This window comes from Excalfactoria chinensis, chromosome 2, assembly GCF_039878825.1.
Source record: "Excalfactoria chinensis isolate bCotChi1 chromosome 2, bCotChi1.hap2, whole genome shotgun sequence".
NCBI lineage: Eukaryota > Metazoa > Chordata > Aves > Galliformes > Phasianidae > Excalfactoria > Excalfactoria chinensis.
The window spans coordinates 4,063,946-4,078,792 of NC_092826.1; the positions used below are offsets into that span (position 1 = coordinate 4,063,946).

At 41.7% G+C, this 14,847-nt stretch overlaps 1 protein-coding gene across 1 annotated transcript in view; it reads left to right on the forward strand.

Moving 5' to 3' along the window:
• Positions 1 to 11,079, forward strand: part of AGO2 (argonaute RISC catalytic component 2) — a 41,111-nt gene extending 30,032 nt beyond the window's left edge. Inside the window, exons 9-19 of the mRNA XM_072328297.1 lie at positions 56 to 175; positions 363 to 485; positions 1,255 to 1,388; positions 2,252 to 2,436; positions 4,078 to 4,237; positions 5,927 to 6,017; positions 6,672 to 6,866; positions 7,405 to 7,539; positions 8,429 to 8,530; positions 8,840 to 9,039; positions 9,384 to 11,079. Coding sequence (XP_072184398.1) covers positions 56 to 175; positions 363 to 485; positions 1,255 to 1,388; positions 2,252 to 2,436; positions 4,078 to 4,237; positions 5,927 to 6,017; positions 6,672 to 6,866; positions 7,405 to 7,539; positions 8,429 to 8,530; positions 8,840 to 9,039; positions 9,384 to 9,492 — 1,554 coding nt within the window. The 3' untranslated portion in view covers positions 9,493 to 11,079. The remainder of the gene's footprint in view (positions 1 to 55; positions 176 to 362; positions 486 to 1,254; positions 1,389 to 2,251; positions 2,437 to 4,077; positions 4,238 to 5,926; positions 6,018 to 6,671; positions 6,867 to 7,404; positions 7,540 to 8,428; positions 8,531 to 8,839; positions 9,040 to 9,383) is intronic.
• The last annotated feature ends 3,768 nt before the right edge of the window (positions 11,080 to 14,847 follow it).

A 14,847-nucleotide genomic window follows, 5' to 3' on the forward strand; every position in this document is an offset into this window, starting at 1 on the left:
CTCAGGGTTGTATTGGTTTTGTTCTTTTTAACTTTGTGTTGGGGTTCTCTTTCAGGTGTGCAACATAGTGGCAGGACAAAGGTGCATAAAAAAACTCACTGACAATCAAACTTCCACTATGATTCGAGCAACTGCCAGATCAGCACCCGACCGTCAGGAAGAGATTAGCAAATTGGTGAGTGTTCCCTCAAAAGTGAGGCGAGAGTAGTTGATTTTCTTTCTGTTCCTGTTAGCAGGTTCTAAATAGTTTGTGCACTACAAACAGGTCGTTGCCCAAATAGAGTTATCTCCAAAAAGCTTAGATTTGAATTCAGAGAAGTCCTCTTTTTCTGCAAACTATATCTCATTTCTTTGAATTTCAGATGCGGAGTGCGAGTTTTAACACTGACCCTTACGTTCGTGAATTTGGGATAATGGTGAAGGATGAAATGACAGATGTGACTGGTAGAGTCCTACAGCCTCCCTCAATCCTCTATGGAGGCAGGGTATGTTGAGACACAGCAAAATGTGACTGGTTTCATTCCTAGCTGTGGTAACTTCAGATTGCTGTGTGCGAATGATGCTGAATATAATGAAGTCAGAGTCATCATAGGTGTAGAGTTCAACATTTAGTATGATTGTTAGAAGTCCTAATGTTTTGTGGCCACGTAGTCAATAATTCTTTACTCCTCAGTTGCTTCTTCATTTCTGTAGATAAAGCTAAGGTAAAATGCATTTATATAAACTTCACTGGGAGGCGTTGCTTGTTTCAACTCTGAAATCTTCTGAAACTTCTGAGTGTTCTGGGTGTAGCAGCTCTGCTTAGGGCGACTATTTTAGGGTATTACCTCTGTTAGCATGTTAGTCTCAAAACTGCCTCTTCCTGTAAAGTATTACTTCGCAGGTTTTTCTTTGCAGTGACTTTTCAGATAGCTTCTGCCTGAATTAGTCTTCTTACTGTGGTGACTCAAACAAAAAGCTTGAAGTAGCATTTCTATCAGTTATATAGCCTGTCTTGTTGATGCAAGATCAAAGCCTCAGTGTCTAGGATGACTTAATTCGTGGAGGCTTCTCAGGAACTTCTAGATCGTGCATTGCACTGAAGGTTGTCCTACCAGTGTATCACAGTAATATCCACTTGATGGGAGTAAAAGGATTGCGCGTGTCAGAGTCTGATAATTAAATAGTTCACTAGTTGGAGGGAAGCATAACTGGCTTTTCTTGGTATGAATCATTTTCTGGTTTAATGTTTTTTTTTTTTCTCTCCACATCCAGAATAAAGCAATTGCTACCCCAGTTCAAGGAGTTTGGGACATGAGGAATAAACAGTTTCACACTGGAATTGAAATAAAGGTTTGGGCAATTGCGTGCTTTGCTCCCCAGCGCCAATGCACTGAGGTGCATCTTAAGTAAGTGTATTGCATAAGGTGATGATTTTATTACTTATTATGTGTGGAAATAGGCTTATGTCAAAGAAAATTTATATTCTGAATATGGCAGTTTATATTTAACACTGCATTTGATGTTCTTTTGAATTGTCTAAGTCTGATTTCCGTGATAGCGTAATGAAATCCTCAAAAGTAGACTTGCCAGAACCAGCACGTACTGCAGGGTAAAGTTCTGCCATGGTGAGGACTTGGGATTGAGTTTAAGGTGGTCAAAATGATTGATGGAGAGTATTCATCACTGTTTGTCAAGACTTAAAACTAAGTTATATGTTCTAACCTGGTTATGTGGCATGGAATAATTTGTGCAGTATTAATCCATAAGGAGTATTTTAACAGGTAATCCAACTTTTGTCTCTAACTTTCTGCCCAAGCCTGGAGGCAGAGCAGTGCATACGTTGGTACCCTTACAGGATCAATAGAGCAGCTTGTTTTGTTCACTTGGAATGTTTAAATGAAACTTTTCAGATTAGAGTTTTCTATTCTTTTGTCACAAACAAATGGAAGGTTATTGTTAGAAGTTGTATCTCTGCCATCCTTGGACCATGTGTGTGTGCCTGTGTAGCTGGATTTTTCTATCATCCTTTTGCACACAATTTCTTTCCCTTCATGCATGGGCAAGCGCTGTGTGTAGCTGCCCTAGCAGGTGACTCAGCTGTTCTTTGTCAGGTGAATGCAGCTTCGTGGTTACTCATCACAATGGTATTGCCATAATGATGTTCCTTTAGGTGATTTGCCAAACAACTTGGGAATGTTTCCCTAACAACTGGTAAGAAAACAGTGGAAACGCTGCCTTTTATATCCTACTGTGTCTTTAAATCCTTTAGGACCTTCACAGAGCAACTGAGGAAGATTTCCAGAGATGCAGGAATGCCAATCCAAGGGCAGCCGTGCTTCTGTAAATACGCCCAGGGAGCTGACAGCGTGGAGCCCATGTTCAGGCATCTCAAGAACACTTACACCGGACTGCAGCTCGTTGTAGTCATTTTACCAGGAAAAACACCAGTCTATGGTCAGTGAGTGCCAAATCATGAGCTTGTGTTTTAATTGCACTTCGTGGCATATTTCTTCTGAATTATCCGAATGATGGAAGTCTAAAGGACTACAGATTAAATTTACTCCTTTTCTCGTTCTGCATGGTGTTTTATATTAATAACTTAATTCATTTCATTATGTTCGGCTGCGCTTTTAACTTGCTCTTCCTGTTGGGTGTATTCGATACAGGTTTTGTGAGCAGAAAAGTTAAAATCAGAGCTATTGAGAAATTGATTGAACTGTTCTGTAGGTGATCAAAATATACTTCCTTAATTCTGAATATATGTACTGTAATGCTAAAGGTTCTAAGTGAGTAAAGAAGAAATGAGCTTAAAAACTGCCCAGCTTTTAGGACATCTTTGCTTACTCATGCCACCAGCCTTGGCAGAAGAAACTGAATGAAGCAGAAAGCTTCTGCCTATGGAGTTTTCTGGGTGAAAGCTCAGCAGCTTTTGGATACAGATTGACCATTGGTGCATGTTACACAGCACATACACACAGGTTTTAATTTTTGAGACAAACCACACGTCTTGTTTTCAACTAGCTCTTCCTGTTCTGCTCCTTTACATGTCCTGCCTTCCTCCTTTTCATAGTTTGCCCTGCCTAATTGCAGCACCATAAACTACCATCCGCTGTTTTCACCCATAGCTGCAAGGGCTCTGATTACAGCCCATCTCTACCACACAGCTGCAGAACTGTCTTCCCCCACTCCATCCCATCCCTCACACACACTAATTTAATATAGCAGAAAATATGCTCCTAACTCTTACTTTCCCACAGATTATCTGATATTAAGTCAAAAGTAAGAGAGACAAAAAAAGAAGGTGCAGCAAAAGAATGCTTTTGTCTTTTCTGTATTCAACCTTCCAAATAAGGCTGCTTGTCTCTAATTTGGTCAATAGAACTGCAGCGCAAAATGACATCTTGCACTGTTCCTGCTTCACATTTAGAGGGGATGCTCTCATCTTTCTAACCACCGAGAGGATGTGGTTATCATTCCCATCTACTTTCCTTGTAATCATCTCTAATTATGGTTCTCTGTGTTCCTCTGATCATCATCCTTCTCCCTATGTTCTTCCATAGTCCTGCATTTCCTATGCACATGGCCTCAAAAAGTCTCTTTTTATCTCCTCAAGAAGTCTCTTTTTATGCAAGTCAGGGTTAAAGCTAATGAGCTGATAAACTAGAAGGACATAATGTTCATGGTTGGCTGAATGCTGGCACATTAATGCCATTTTTGAGTTACTAGTCCAGCATTTAATAATGAAAGAACTGCTCATCATCCTAATATTATCCATATTACCTGACTTCATTTGCTAAAGGTTTTTCCATGATTATGGTGGCACGCTATAATTCTGGCACTGCAGTTGGTGTATTTTAAGAAGAAAATTCAAACAAGCCACCTTATGGTTCCATTTAGGACCAGGTGCTGTGTTGTCATCTGGTGGAAGCAGGACAGAAGGAGGATGTTTAGAGAGTGGGATTGAGTTAGGGAAGTAGGTTTGTTCTTCTTTCCTCTTCATTTAAATGAGTGCTGAAACTGTAGATATCAATAAACCAACACCCGGTGCGCTGATTTGTACTATAGAAACATCTCTGTGTCTTTTCTGTTTTGCAGCGGAGGTGAAGCGTGTTGGTGACACGGTGCTGGGAATGGCTACACAGTGTGTTCAGATGAAGAATGTGCAGAGAACAACACCTCAGACTCTGTCTAACCTCTGCTTAAAAATAAATGTCAAATTAGGAGGTGTAAATAATATTTTACTGCCGCAGGGAAGGTAAGCCATCCTTCACAGAGGAGAGGAGTGTTGTATTGTAAAGGGAATATGCATCACAGATCTTCTTTTTTTCCTATAGTCGATAGCTCTGTAGTCTAATTGATCTTTAGTCAGGTTATCTTTTGGCTTCTATTGCAGTCCTGCAAAAACTGGGTTACGAAGGATGTAGTGGAATGCTTGTTCCAGTTGAAATTGGTTCTAAGACAAGTTTGTATTGCAGTCTGCCCACTGAAACTGTATGGCTATCATTTGAGTGAAAGAAGGCATCTTTTTGCTTTCAGCTTCCAAACAAATAGAAAACGTCTTTCATAGTAGCGCTCTCTCCTTTATAGTTGGTGTTCTGCATTGTTCATCTTGGTGTACATCTCAGTTTCAGTAGATATCAACACTAATGGAATTTGGGACAGAAAACTAATTGATTTCCAGGATTTACCTTACAATTTCCTAACGGTGTTACAGTGAATATGCGTGCACATACACTCTTAGTACAGTTACTTTCATCAAAGTGAGGTGTTAGGTCTCTGCTAGAGTGAAAACACAGCGCTATCCTTGCATTTCAAGTTACAGAGAGCCTATGGAGTAACCTGCTGCATCATCCTTAGGATTACGTTTCTGAGAAGTAAACACTCTGCTTTGCACAGATAAGCAAGTTTTCACTTCACCATGTTTAGTTTAATCAGAAATAATCTGACGAGGACTTGGCAGCAGGGAAGTGCATCATCAGAGGGGATACGTACTTCATGTGTCTCAATAAATTCTGTTACGCTGAATGTACTCAACTGTGCTCAATCTAGCAATAAACTGTACGTTCCTGAAAATGGAGTTAAATAAGAGGGAAAGGAGAAACAGCACAACTGCACACAATGCCCACATGCTTCAGAAGAGACTATTTTGGGTTTTTTTAAATGAGATGCTTGGAGAATTTTATTGGTTGTTGGGTAGAAGAGCTTTTTATTTGTTGAGCTGCATGATGGTTGCAAGCAGAATTACCTTCAAATTCCTTTTGAGAGCAGGCCATGAATCAATTATATCTGTCTGTATAACCATTCCATATCCACACACACTCACACACACTCGCTTCTGGTGCCTTGAAGTCTCCCATTTAACGTTGTTTTGTTCAGGAATGAAGTTGAGTCTTAACATTCCCAGTGCAGCGTTTTGGTGTTCTGCTTTGATGCAAGAGACCAATATCTTAAAGGTTTAATTTAACTTGGAAACATAGCTTACAAGTTCTGTTTCTAGATCAACAGCTATGATAGGCACGTTTTTTTGGACCTACTTTACTGATGCTGACTTTCATTTGTAGAAAAAATGGTGACCTTTTGTGTATGTCTGCAGTTCTTCACTTTTCTTACATGGTATTGGCTACTTCTGGAGCTACTTGTCATCCTTCTTTGTGTTCTAATTGAGAGAAGACGTGATTCTCCAAGTCAAACAAACAAACAAACTGTTTTTTTTTCTCCTTTTTAGTGAAAAGTGATGTAAAAATACGACTAAACATTTCATATCTAGCATGGGAGGTTCGACTGTGACGTTTAAGTACTGTCACAGTGCAGCCAACGCTCTGATCCATTGTAAGCTGTTGTCTCATGCATGGCAAGAATAGAATGTGCTGCTCAGTTGACTTCTAATGCACTTTCTGAAGTGTAAACGTTGCTGCTCTTACAAATTAGCTTTGTCTTCATACAGACCACCAGTATTCCAACAGCCTGTCATATTCCTTGGTGCAGATGTGACCCATCCTCCAGCTGGAGATGGAAAAAAGCCCTCCATTGCTGCAGTGAGTACACTGTGTGGTTAACTCCTGCTTTCTCCTCTGTTCGGTTATGAAGCATTTTATTACTTGCAATTCTTATGTGGTCCATTTCTTCCGATTGCTCATTTATTGCATTCTAAATTATTTTTCTGCAGAATCTAATGAAACTTTGGAGAACTTGCTCTGCTGCTAATTATGTAAATGTGTGTATTGTGTTGTAAAATGCCTGAGATGCTAATACTCTGAGGAGCTTTTCTATTAGCTGGTATTTATCAACCTGTAAGAAGCTGGTGCTTGCTGAAATCTGCTTTTTCAGCAGTTACAAATATTAAGAATTTAGCTGTTTCTGAACAGGAATGTGTCTGCTTCACTTGTGGTTTTGGGGGGATTTGAGATTCCTGGTCATAAATGGCTTGTGTTGGAAGGGACCTCAAGGGTCATCAAGTTCCAAACCCCCCCCCACCCCACCACAAGCAGGGCCACCAACCTCCAGATCTGCTACTAGACAGAAACTGTGCAGTGATTATGTCAAATATGGGGTGCTCTGCCTTATTTAATAACAAAGGTCTTTGCTGGCAGTACATGTAGTGTTTGTCTTAGTACTGAATAAATAGACAAAGCAATTGCTTTCATGTTTGCTGTGATATTAAGATCTTCACTTTCGTTTTTTTCCAACAGGTTGTAGGAAGCATGGATGCTCATCCCAATCGCTACTGTGCCACTGTCCGGGTCCAGCAGCACCGCCAAGAGATCATCCAAGATTTAGCTGCCATGGTCAGGGAGCTGCTGATTCAGTTCTACAAATCAACCAGATTTAAACCAACCCGTATCATCTTCTACAGAGATGGAGTTTCCGAGGGCCAGTTTCAGCAGGTTCTGTTTCGTTTTGAGATGGGGATTCTGTTGTTTTCTGGTTGTAGATGTGCTTTGATGTAGAAATGAACATCCATCGATTTCTTGCCTTCTAACCAGGATAAGTGGGGAAAATGTTTCCATAAAATTAGCAGAAATCCTAAAGAATTGCTTTTTGTTCACTGCACTCAGCTTTTTTTCAGTCCTTGTTGATCCCTGTAGCACTGTAAGTGACTTCAGAGCGCTGGGAAAAAAAGCCTGCATTTAAACAGTTCTGGATATGATCCCTTTTACTAGCTTGAAAAATAATTAGTCTGTTGAATATTCAACAGCCTAATTACATGTTAATTTGTATTTGACAGTTAAAAAGATTTTGACATATAGCTTATTAGTCTGAGCTGGTGAGCTGATTTCTTCTCATTAAGTGAAGAATCTGAGGTTTGATCGTGTGTGCTTTGACATCTCATACTCTGAGTGACAGTGCAAGAGGGAGCATGATGTGAGATTAATCTGAAAGCCGGTTTTGTATTTATCACACATCTTTATGTTTCTGATTCAGGTTCTCCATCATGAATTGTTGGCTATCAGAGAAGCATGTATTAAACTAGAGAAGGATTACCAGCCTGGAATTACATTTATAGTTGTGCAGAAAAGGCATCACACCAGACTCTTCTGTACGGATAAAAATGAGCGGGTACGTTCACGTTGTGACCGGTGGATATCTAGAACACAGCCACATTACTTACGTGCTGTGTGGAAGGGACCTCTTGAGGGCCATTGGGCTGCCCAGGGCCTGATCCAGCCTTGCCTTGAATGTCTCCATGGACGGGGCATCAACCACATCTCTGCAGCCTGTTCCAGTGCCTCATCAGCCTCACTGTAAAAGACTTTTTCCATATATCTAAACCCAAATCTGCCCTCCTTAAGCTTGAAGCCATTTCCTCTTGTTCTGTCACCATGGACCCTGATAAAGAATCCGTCCCTCACTTTCCTGTAGCTCCCCTATAGGAAAAAGCTCCCCTATATGAAAAACTTGCTGTGATTAAAGAGCTGTGTAATGTAGTGGGTGAAATATTTCTGCCTGGTAAGGAAAACATTCTTTTTCTTTCCTATATAATAAACCAGCAAGAAGCTTTTATGACACAGGTGTTAATTGCTGCTAATGCTGACATGAAGGTGATTTTGTATATTGAGAATGCAGTTAAAACTGTTAAAGGTAGAGGGTATTTCTGAGTTCTGCTTCCAGCCACAGATTGTCCTTTGCAGGTATAAACAGGTTAAAGGGGAATAATCTGTCACAGAATGGGAAGGCGAAAAGCGTTTGTCAGATCAGTTGTGGGAAGCTCTTTCTGCATGAATCAGAAGAGCTCATTATTATAGATACCTGAAGGAAGATTTTGCAGCTCATCTCCTTTCTTTTCTTTCTCTCAGTTGTAGAGACACTTCAAGTTTCAGTTTTACTGATCCCTTTGGGACTTTCTGCCTTTTACAGGTTCTTTTAAACTGTTTCTTGCCTTTACTATACAGTTGAAAAGGAAGAACGTTGATGTGCATTAATAAGTGTGCATGTACCCTTCACACAGGTTGGAAAAAGTGGGAACATTCCAGCTGGTACCACAGTGGACACAAAAATCACCCATCCATCAGAGTTTGACTTCTACCTGTGTAGCCACGCTGGTATTCAGGTACAGCATTTTGCATGGGGAGGTAACTTGCAAACACGGCATTGGCTGTTGGTGTTCCTGCTGTTGTTTACACAGGAGACAAATCATGCAGCCTCTGTGTTTCTGCTTTGTCGTGTGCTGTTAACATCTAAAAGAACTGAAGCTGAACAGACAGGAAGCACGCACTGTGCTTTCAGTTTACTGTGTTGAATTGCTCCCGTGTAACTTTGGGGAAGTAGGCAGTTCTGTGGCAGTTCACCCTCAGAGGTGGTGATGTAAGGAGATGTATTTGATGTGCTGACGCTGTGTGTGTGTGTGATTTGCCTTCAGGGAACAAGCAGACCTTCACATTACCACGTCCTCTGGGATGACAATCGTTTCTCTTCAGATGAGCTGCAGATTCTTACCTACCAGCTGTGTCATACGTATGTACGCTGTACTCGTTCTGTTTCCATCCCTGCACCAGCATATTACGCACACCTGGTTGCCTTCAGAGCCAGGTATCATCTGGTGGATAAAGAACATGACAGGTGAGTCGCATGGCTTTGGATTACTACAGAATTTGACAGGAAGCAAGAAGGAAATGGGCTTGTGGGATCAGCAGCATCCTTGGTTAGCAGTTGGAAGGCAGATTGATTGCTTTTCCTGCAGTGAAATGCATTGGGGGAGTGGCGGGGAGGAGGGGGAAGGAAGAGGTGTTGTGTTCATTTATCCTTCTTCGCTGTTTTTCTGTTTCTGAACGTCAGTAATGTTTTAAGGGGAATTAACTTTTGACCATTCTATTCAGAATAAAGGAATGCTGTAAAAACCTGACGTGTAAGGAGAGGCAGAATAAACATGGTTTCTTTTCCCCCCCGCCCTCCTCTTCTTTCAGTGCTGAAGGCAGCCACACTTCGGGTCAGAGTAATGGCAGAGATCATCAAGCACTTGCAAAAGCAGTTCAGGTTCACCAGGACACGCTGCGCACGATGTACTTTGCTTGACATGTTTTAATGTTTAGCGACTCAGTACAGTACCGAGTTGGATTCACATCAGACCAGCTGCACTTAGACCAACAGTTGCCCAAGCTCCAGTGACAGCCAGCAATGAGTGATGTATCTTCATTTCTTTCTCCCCCCCACCCCCCTTTTTTTGCAAGAAAGCCTTCCGTCCAGAATTTCAGACTTGGTTATGAACTGCATTCTTCTACAGAGCCCCATGATTGTTGGAAATGTGGTTTGCCAAAGTCTCTTAAGCTGCCTGTTATAAAACAGACCCATATTTTATAATTAAATCAAGAGCTGTGATCTCAGGGCTTAGGGGAAAAAACAAAACACAAAACTCTTCATTGTTCGCTATTCATTTAATTGCTTTTAATAATTTGGAGAGATCTCATTCATACTAAAGTTAATGGGCTAAAAATGCTGCGAATTAGCTTTTAATACAAAGGAAAGCAAAGTGTTTTCTGACTATTTATGAAGCCTTGATTTTATTCTCGATGCATTTCCAAAAGTTTTCTTTTCAAAAGAAAACAGTGACAAAATCCTGCTTTCCAGCTGTCTCACAAAGGTTTCTCTCTGCCTGTCTGAGGGCAGGGATGTCTTTCCTGAAGCTCCTTCTTGAATGTTTTTTACTGTGCTGCATTTAAAAACGTTTTTCGTAGACTAAAGAAGAATCTTAAAGCAGAATGAATGAACGAACTTGTAGCGGAACTTGTAACAGGCGCAGTCAGATTGGCAGCAGGAAAGGTGCCGTTTTTAAGAAGAGATAAAGAGTTTGAAAGGTGATTTTTATTCCGTTGAAATGATACTGACAGGTAACTTTAGAATTCGTCATACAGGACTGTGACACTCTCCAAAGTCTCTTAAGGAATACGGGTCTGTGGTGATAAATACAGTACAATCCTCTTTCACTGTTATGTTTGAATTAATGTAAATTTTATATGTGTTTCACAGTATTAATGTGATAGACTAGATGCTATTATTTATTTTTATTTACTAAGGAGTGCTCATTATACTTCTGTTTAACATATCAAGAATGCTTTGGATTTAGAAATTAAAACCTTATGGTGAGGACATTACTGTTCAAAAGCAAAAATATGCAATTGACTTCGATGCGAGAGTTCAGAGCTGCGTGCAGAGGACACTGCGTAGCCTGTCCTTTGGAGGAAGGCTTTTCAAAGCGTACACACAACGTAGCAGGCTGTACCTGTGCAGTCCAAGACGCACACGAGACCGACGTTCTGCATCCATTCAAGCACAAGCAGTTGTGTTTTATTTATGTGTTGATGATCGGTGAAGCTGGAGCTCTACGAGAGGGGAGTGGTTTGATGTTTGTCGCGTGGACAGAAGTCAGAGAATCTATGCAGTAAAGGTAAATCTTAGGAAACTGAAGTTTACTTAGGAAGGGAGGTGGAACTTTCATTATGCATAAGAATAAACGCGAGAGTTTGGCCATTCTCTTTGGAGAAGCATGAATTAACTGGGAATTATTAGACAGACACTTCTGTTAGTTTGCACACTGGGTTCATAAAAAAACCATAGTAGGTATGAAAACCATTGCACTAATGATGATGCCACAAGCAGGTGTAGAAGAAAAAGGAAAAAGCCCAGGAAATGTGTTTATGCTGACTTGTTTTTTGTTTATATTCATAGGAAAACTTAAAATCCTCCCTCTCAATGTGCGTTTAAGGATGTTATTCTCTTCCATTTTGCTTTGTCTTTTCCCTTTTCTCTTAGCAATTGCTCAGTCACTGTTGTGAGTCCATATACCTCTAGCTGCTGCGCTGGGCCAGGGGCTTTAACCAAGGCAGAGGTCTGTGCTGTGTGGCAGGGAGCCTGCAGCTGGCTGCTGCTCAGTAAGCTAGGAAATGCCCAGCCTTTGCTACATTAAGAGATCTAGGTACGTAACTCAGTGCAGGTTCCAAGCATCAGCTTGTAGCTGCGTGTTGGTGTTGTTTGGGTGAAACAACCGTGTCAGTCCTATTAGCAGATGAGCTGTGTTCGTGTTGGTTGGTTGGTTAGCCTGCCGGGTCAGACCTTTGTCTCATGATGTGAATCTAGCTTTTAAATGATAGACAGCATAACAGAAAACAAACTCCACGTCGCGTTGTCTGTCTTCCCATTTTCCAGCAGCCAGGCTGTCCGGACCTCCCTTACTCGTGCTGCTCACCTGCAGAAGCTTTTCCACAGTTGACATGTTGCACTTCTGTGTGTTTGCGTAATGCGTTTTGGATTTTAATTGGGCAGAGTTTTATATATGAATTTATTTTTATATGAATTACTCTTAACAAATACAAGAAAGATCAAGCATTTAAAAAACTCCAGTTACGTTATTTGCTGCTTCTTACGCGGAGACCTCTTGGATGTGAATTTTGTCCTCCTTTTCCCTCTCTGTGCAGTTCTGGCTCAGCTGACTTTGTGCAGATGGGGTGAGGAGGACAGACAATCTGTCTTGACCCCAGATCTTATCTCTGAAGCAGGTCACGGCGCTCCCTGCACCCTCCGGTGGGTGTGTTCTTTGGGCTGACATAGTAGCTGTGGACTCTTAATCTGAGAGTGGCCGTCATCTGTGGGTCCTCATCTGTGTAGTTTTCCTTCCCTGAGTGTGAAGAACTTTGGGATGGTTACATGCATTTCAGGCTGGTGATGTTTCTGCCTTTCACTGACTTTTCATCCTCTCTTACTGCTGATTCTACAGCTTGATTTTCCCCTTCCTTTCCCTTGCTGCCCCTTTCCCCCCCTGACTGGCGAATAAACAAAGAATTGGAGGCCTTTCTCTAAAGCAGTGTTGATGAAGTACACACGTAGAAAAGTTTAATGTGCTGTTAGCATACAAGCTGTCTTTCTGGCAGCGCTTTTAAAACTCCAAGTATTTGCTATCCAAAAAGAAGAAGAGGTTGGGGGGGACCACCAAGCACCTCAAAGCTTCCTGTTGGTGTTATGTGCTTCCCTCCCGCAGAACAGCAGTATCTCAGGTAAACACAAAGCTCAACGTGTCTCTGTCTTGCATCCGTTCCTGCTGCCGGAGTTGTAGCAGGGGTTGGCAGTTCTAACCACTGAGTCACTGTGCAGCTCAGGCCAGCAGTAACCAAATGTGTTTTACCCCCTGGCAGTTGTGTTTTGAGCCTGTGCAAAGGAGTCGTGCGACTGCAGTTGCAAAAGAGCACTGGGCAGGACCTCTTCCATTGCGTTCCTCGTGCTCTCTGTTATTTTCCTGGCAGTGACCTTCTGCTTGAATTCAGCTGTTGGTGCAAGCTGTCGCGGTGCTTAGCAGTCTGAAAGTTGATACTGATTGCGCCCTGGTGACAAAAATATCTCATTCCCGTTGCAGGCAGGAGCTCCATAACGGACAAACTGATGCCAGTAATGCAGCATTTCTTTTGTTTCAGGGCAGCTCACCTTTAAAAGAACGTGCTTGAGAGATGGACAGATAATAATGAGTTGCTATGGATTAGCTTTCTGGAGCTTGTACTGAAATGGTAACACTGTAGGAACAAAAATACTCCAGTACTGAAGCAGGTGGTGGAATCTCTGTTCTTGGAGAGGCTCATACTTGGTTAGGTGGGGGACTGGGCATCTCCAAAGAACCCTCTCAGAGCACAATCTCTGTGACAGTCCCCATATTAGCAAAGATAAAGTTGTCTTTTCTCATCTACTCGATCTAATACAGCATTGATTGTCTTTAAAAGTTTCTGCTCCAGTGGCTCAACGGAATGGAACATCTTCTACCGCCTGAGAAACAGAGTTGAGTCAGTGTTAGGAAGGAATATCCTAATGTGAAATGTTGGAAGCATGTGAATTGGTATCTGCCTTAGATGATTTTGGCATTTCAGATAGCCCTATGCAACACGAACACTTCTTGTCTATATGCACTGATATAAGGTCACTTCTGTATGTTAGGACTCTTATTCTGACTTGATTCAAGTTAGAGTGCTCCAACTGTAGTATTTGGATTGCTGAGTTACAGCCAGTAATCTTCCATGTCGCAGAAGTTTTGGTCAGTTTCCTCACGTTTAGGTTTGTCACAAGGATTTGAAGTAATTTCTGAAGGGTAGGTGTGGGTTTTGAGGATCTTCAGTGCCCACGTAGCCTTATATGAAGAGATGGAAGTTCCTCATTGAGTTAAGATGCTTTCGAAGCTTTATCAGAAGTCACGTGTGCTTGCACAGAGAGACTTCGTGTTGAAAGCAGATTGGAACGTGGAGTGCTTTGCACACTGCTGCCAACACTGTTTCCTTACTGCAGCAATAAATGGTCACATGCAGCTCTCCTCTAATAACCCCAGTCGTTTTCATGCCAGTGAGTCTCTGTACCAGAGGCTTCTCCTTGTGCTGCAAGAGCAGGTGTGGATGGGGGCCCTGCTGCCTCTTGGCAGCATTTCTGGTGGCACAGATATATTTCACATAGAAAAGAATGTAAAAAAGTTCTGTTAATCACACTTGATACCAGTGTAATAAATTAACTTTTCTTATTTGTTTTAATACTCTTCTCCTTCAGTAAACTCTGTGTGTGTGTGTGTGTGTGTCCTGACCTGTGTGCTCTCTCAGTTTCTAACACAGAACAATACATTTTGTTACTTTGATATATTACATTTGGCAATGGGCTTCTTGTTGCACTCTTGCAGTCTTTTCTAAGGACAACTTTAAGTAGGAGGTAATTGCACTGATTGTTTCCAAACTCCCTTTTTACTGTAAAACTTCTTTTGGCATCTGCTGTAGCTGTTTAAGAATACTGTAAATAGTGCTCTGTGTAGCAGATCCTGAAATGCTGTGGATCCCAGGCCTTGTACTTCCATTGTAGGAATGCTGCCGTATTTTACAGTATGGAGATACGAGCTTTGGTTTTCAGTGTTACACTTGGTTTGAATTCTGGTATGAATCCAAGGGCACAGTTTTGTTCTCATGTGTTTTCTGGCATCTTTCAGCATTTGATTCCTGCCTTGTGTTGAGAAGAACCAATCTCTGCAGCAGAATTAGTAGAATAATAGGGAACTGGGATGGAAGTTACTATGCTGGGATGCAGAGCAGCAAGTTTTGTACCCAGTGGGTTAGTGACTGGAAGGGTGCGTCCCTCCAAAGATGCTTTTTCCTGTGTTGTTTCATTGCCTGAAGTGCTAATTATGAATGTAATGGCTTGGCCAAATCACTACAAAAGGTGTTTTTATAGAACTCTTAGCAAGCAGATGCAGTTCAAGGCTACCTCCTGTGTTCCTCTGCGGATGTAAAGTGAACCTACTACTACAGCAGCCAAAATGCTCCCAGATCAACTGTATTCTTACTGCTTTGTTCCTTGCTGGAGAGCTGCTGGTGCCATACTGTGATCTTGGACGTCTTCCTGATGTGTAGCCATGGCACGGAC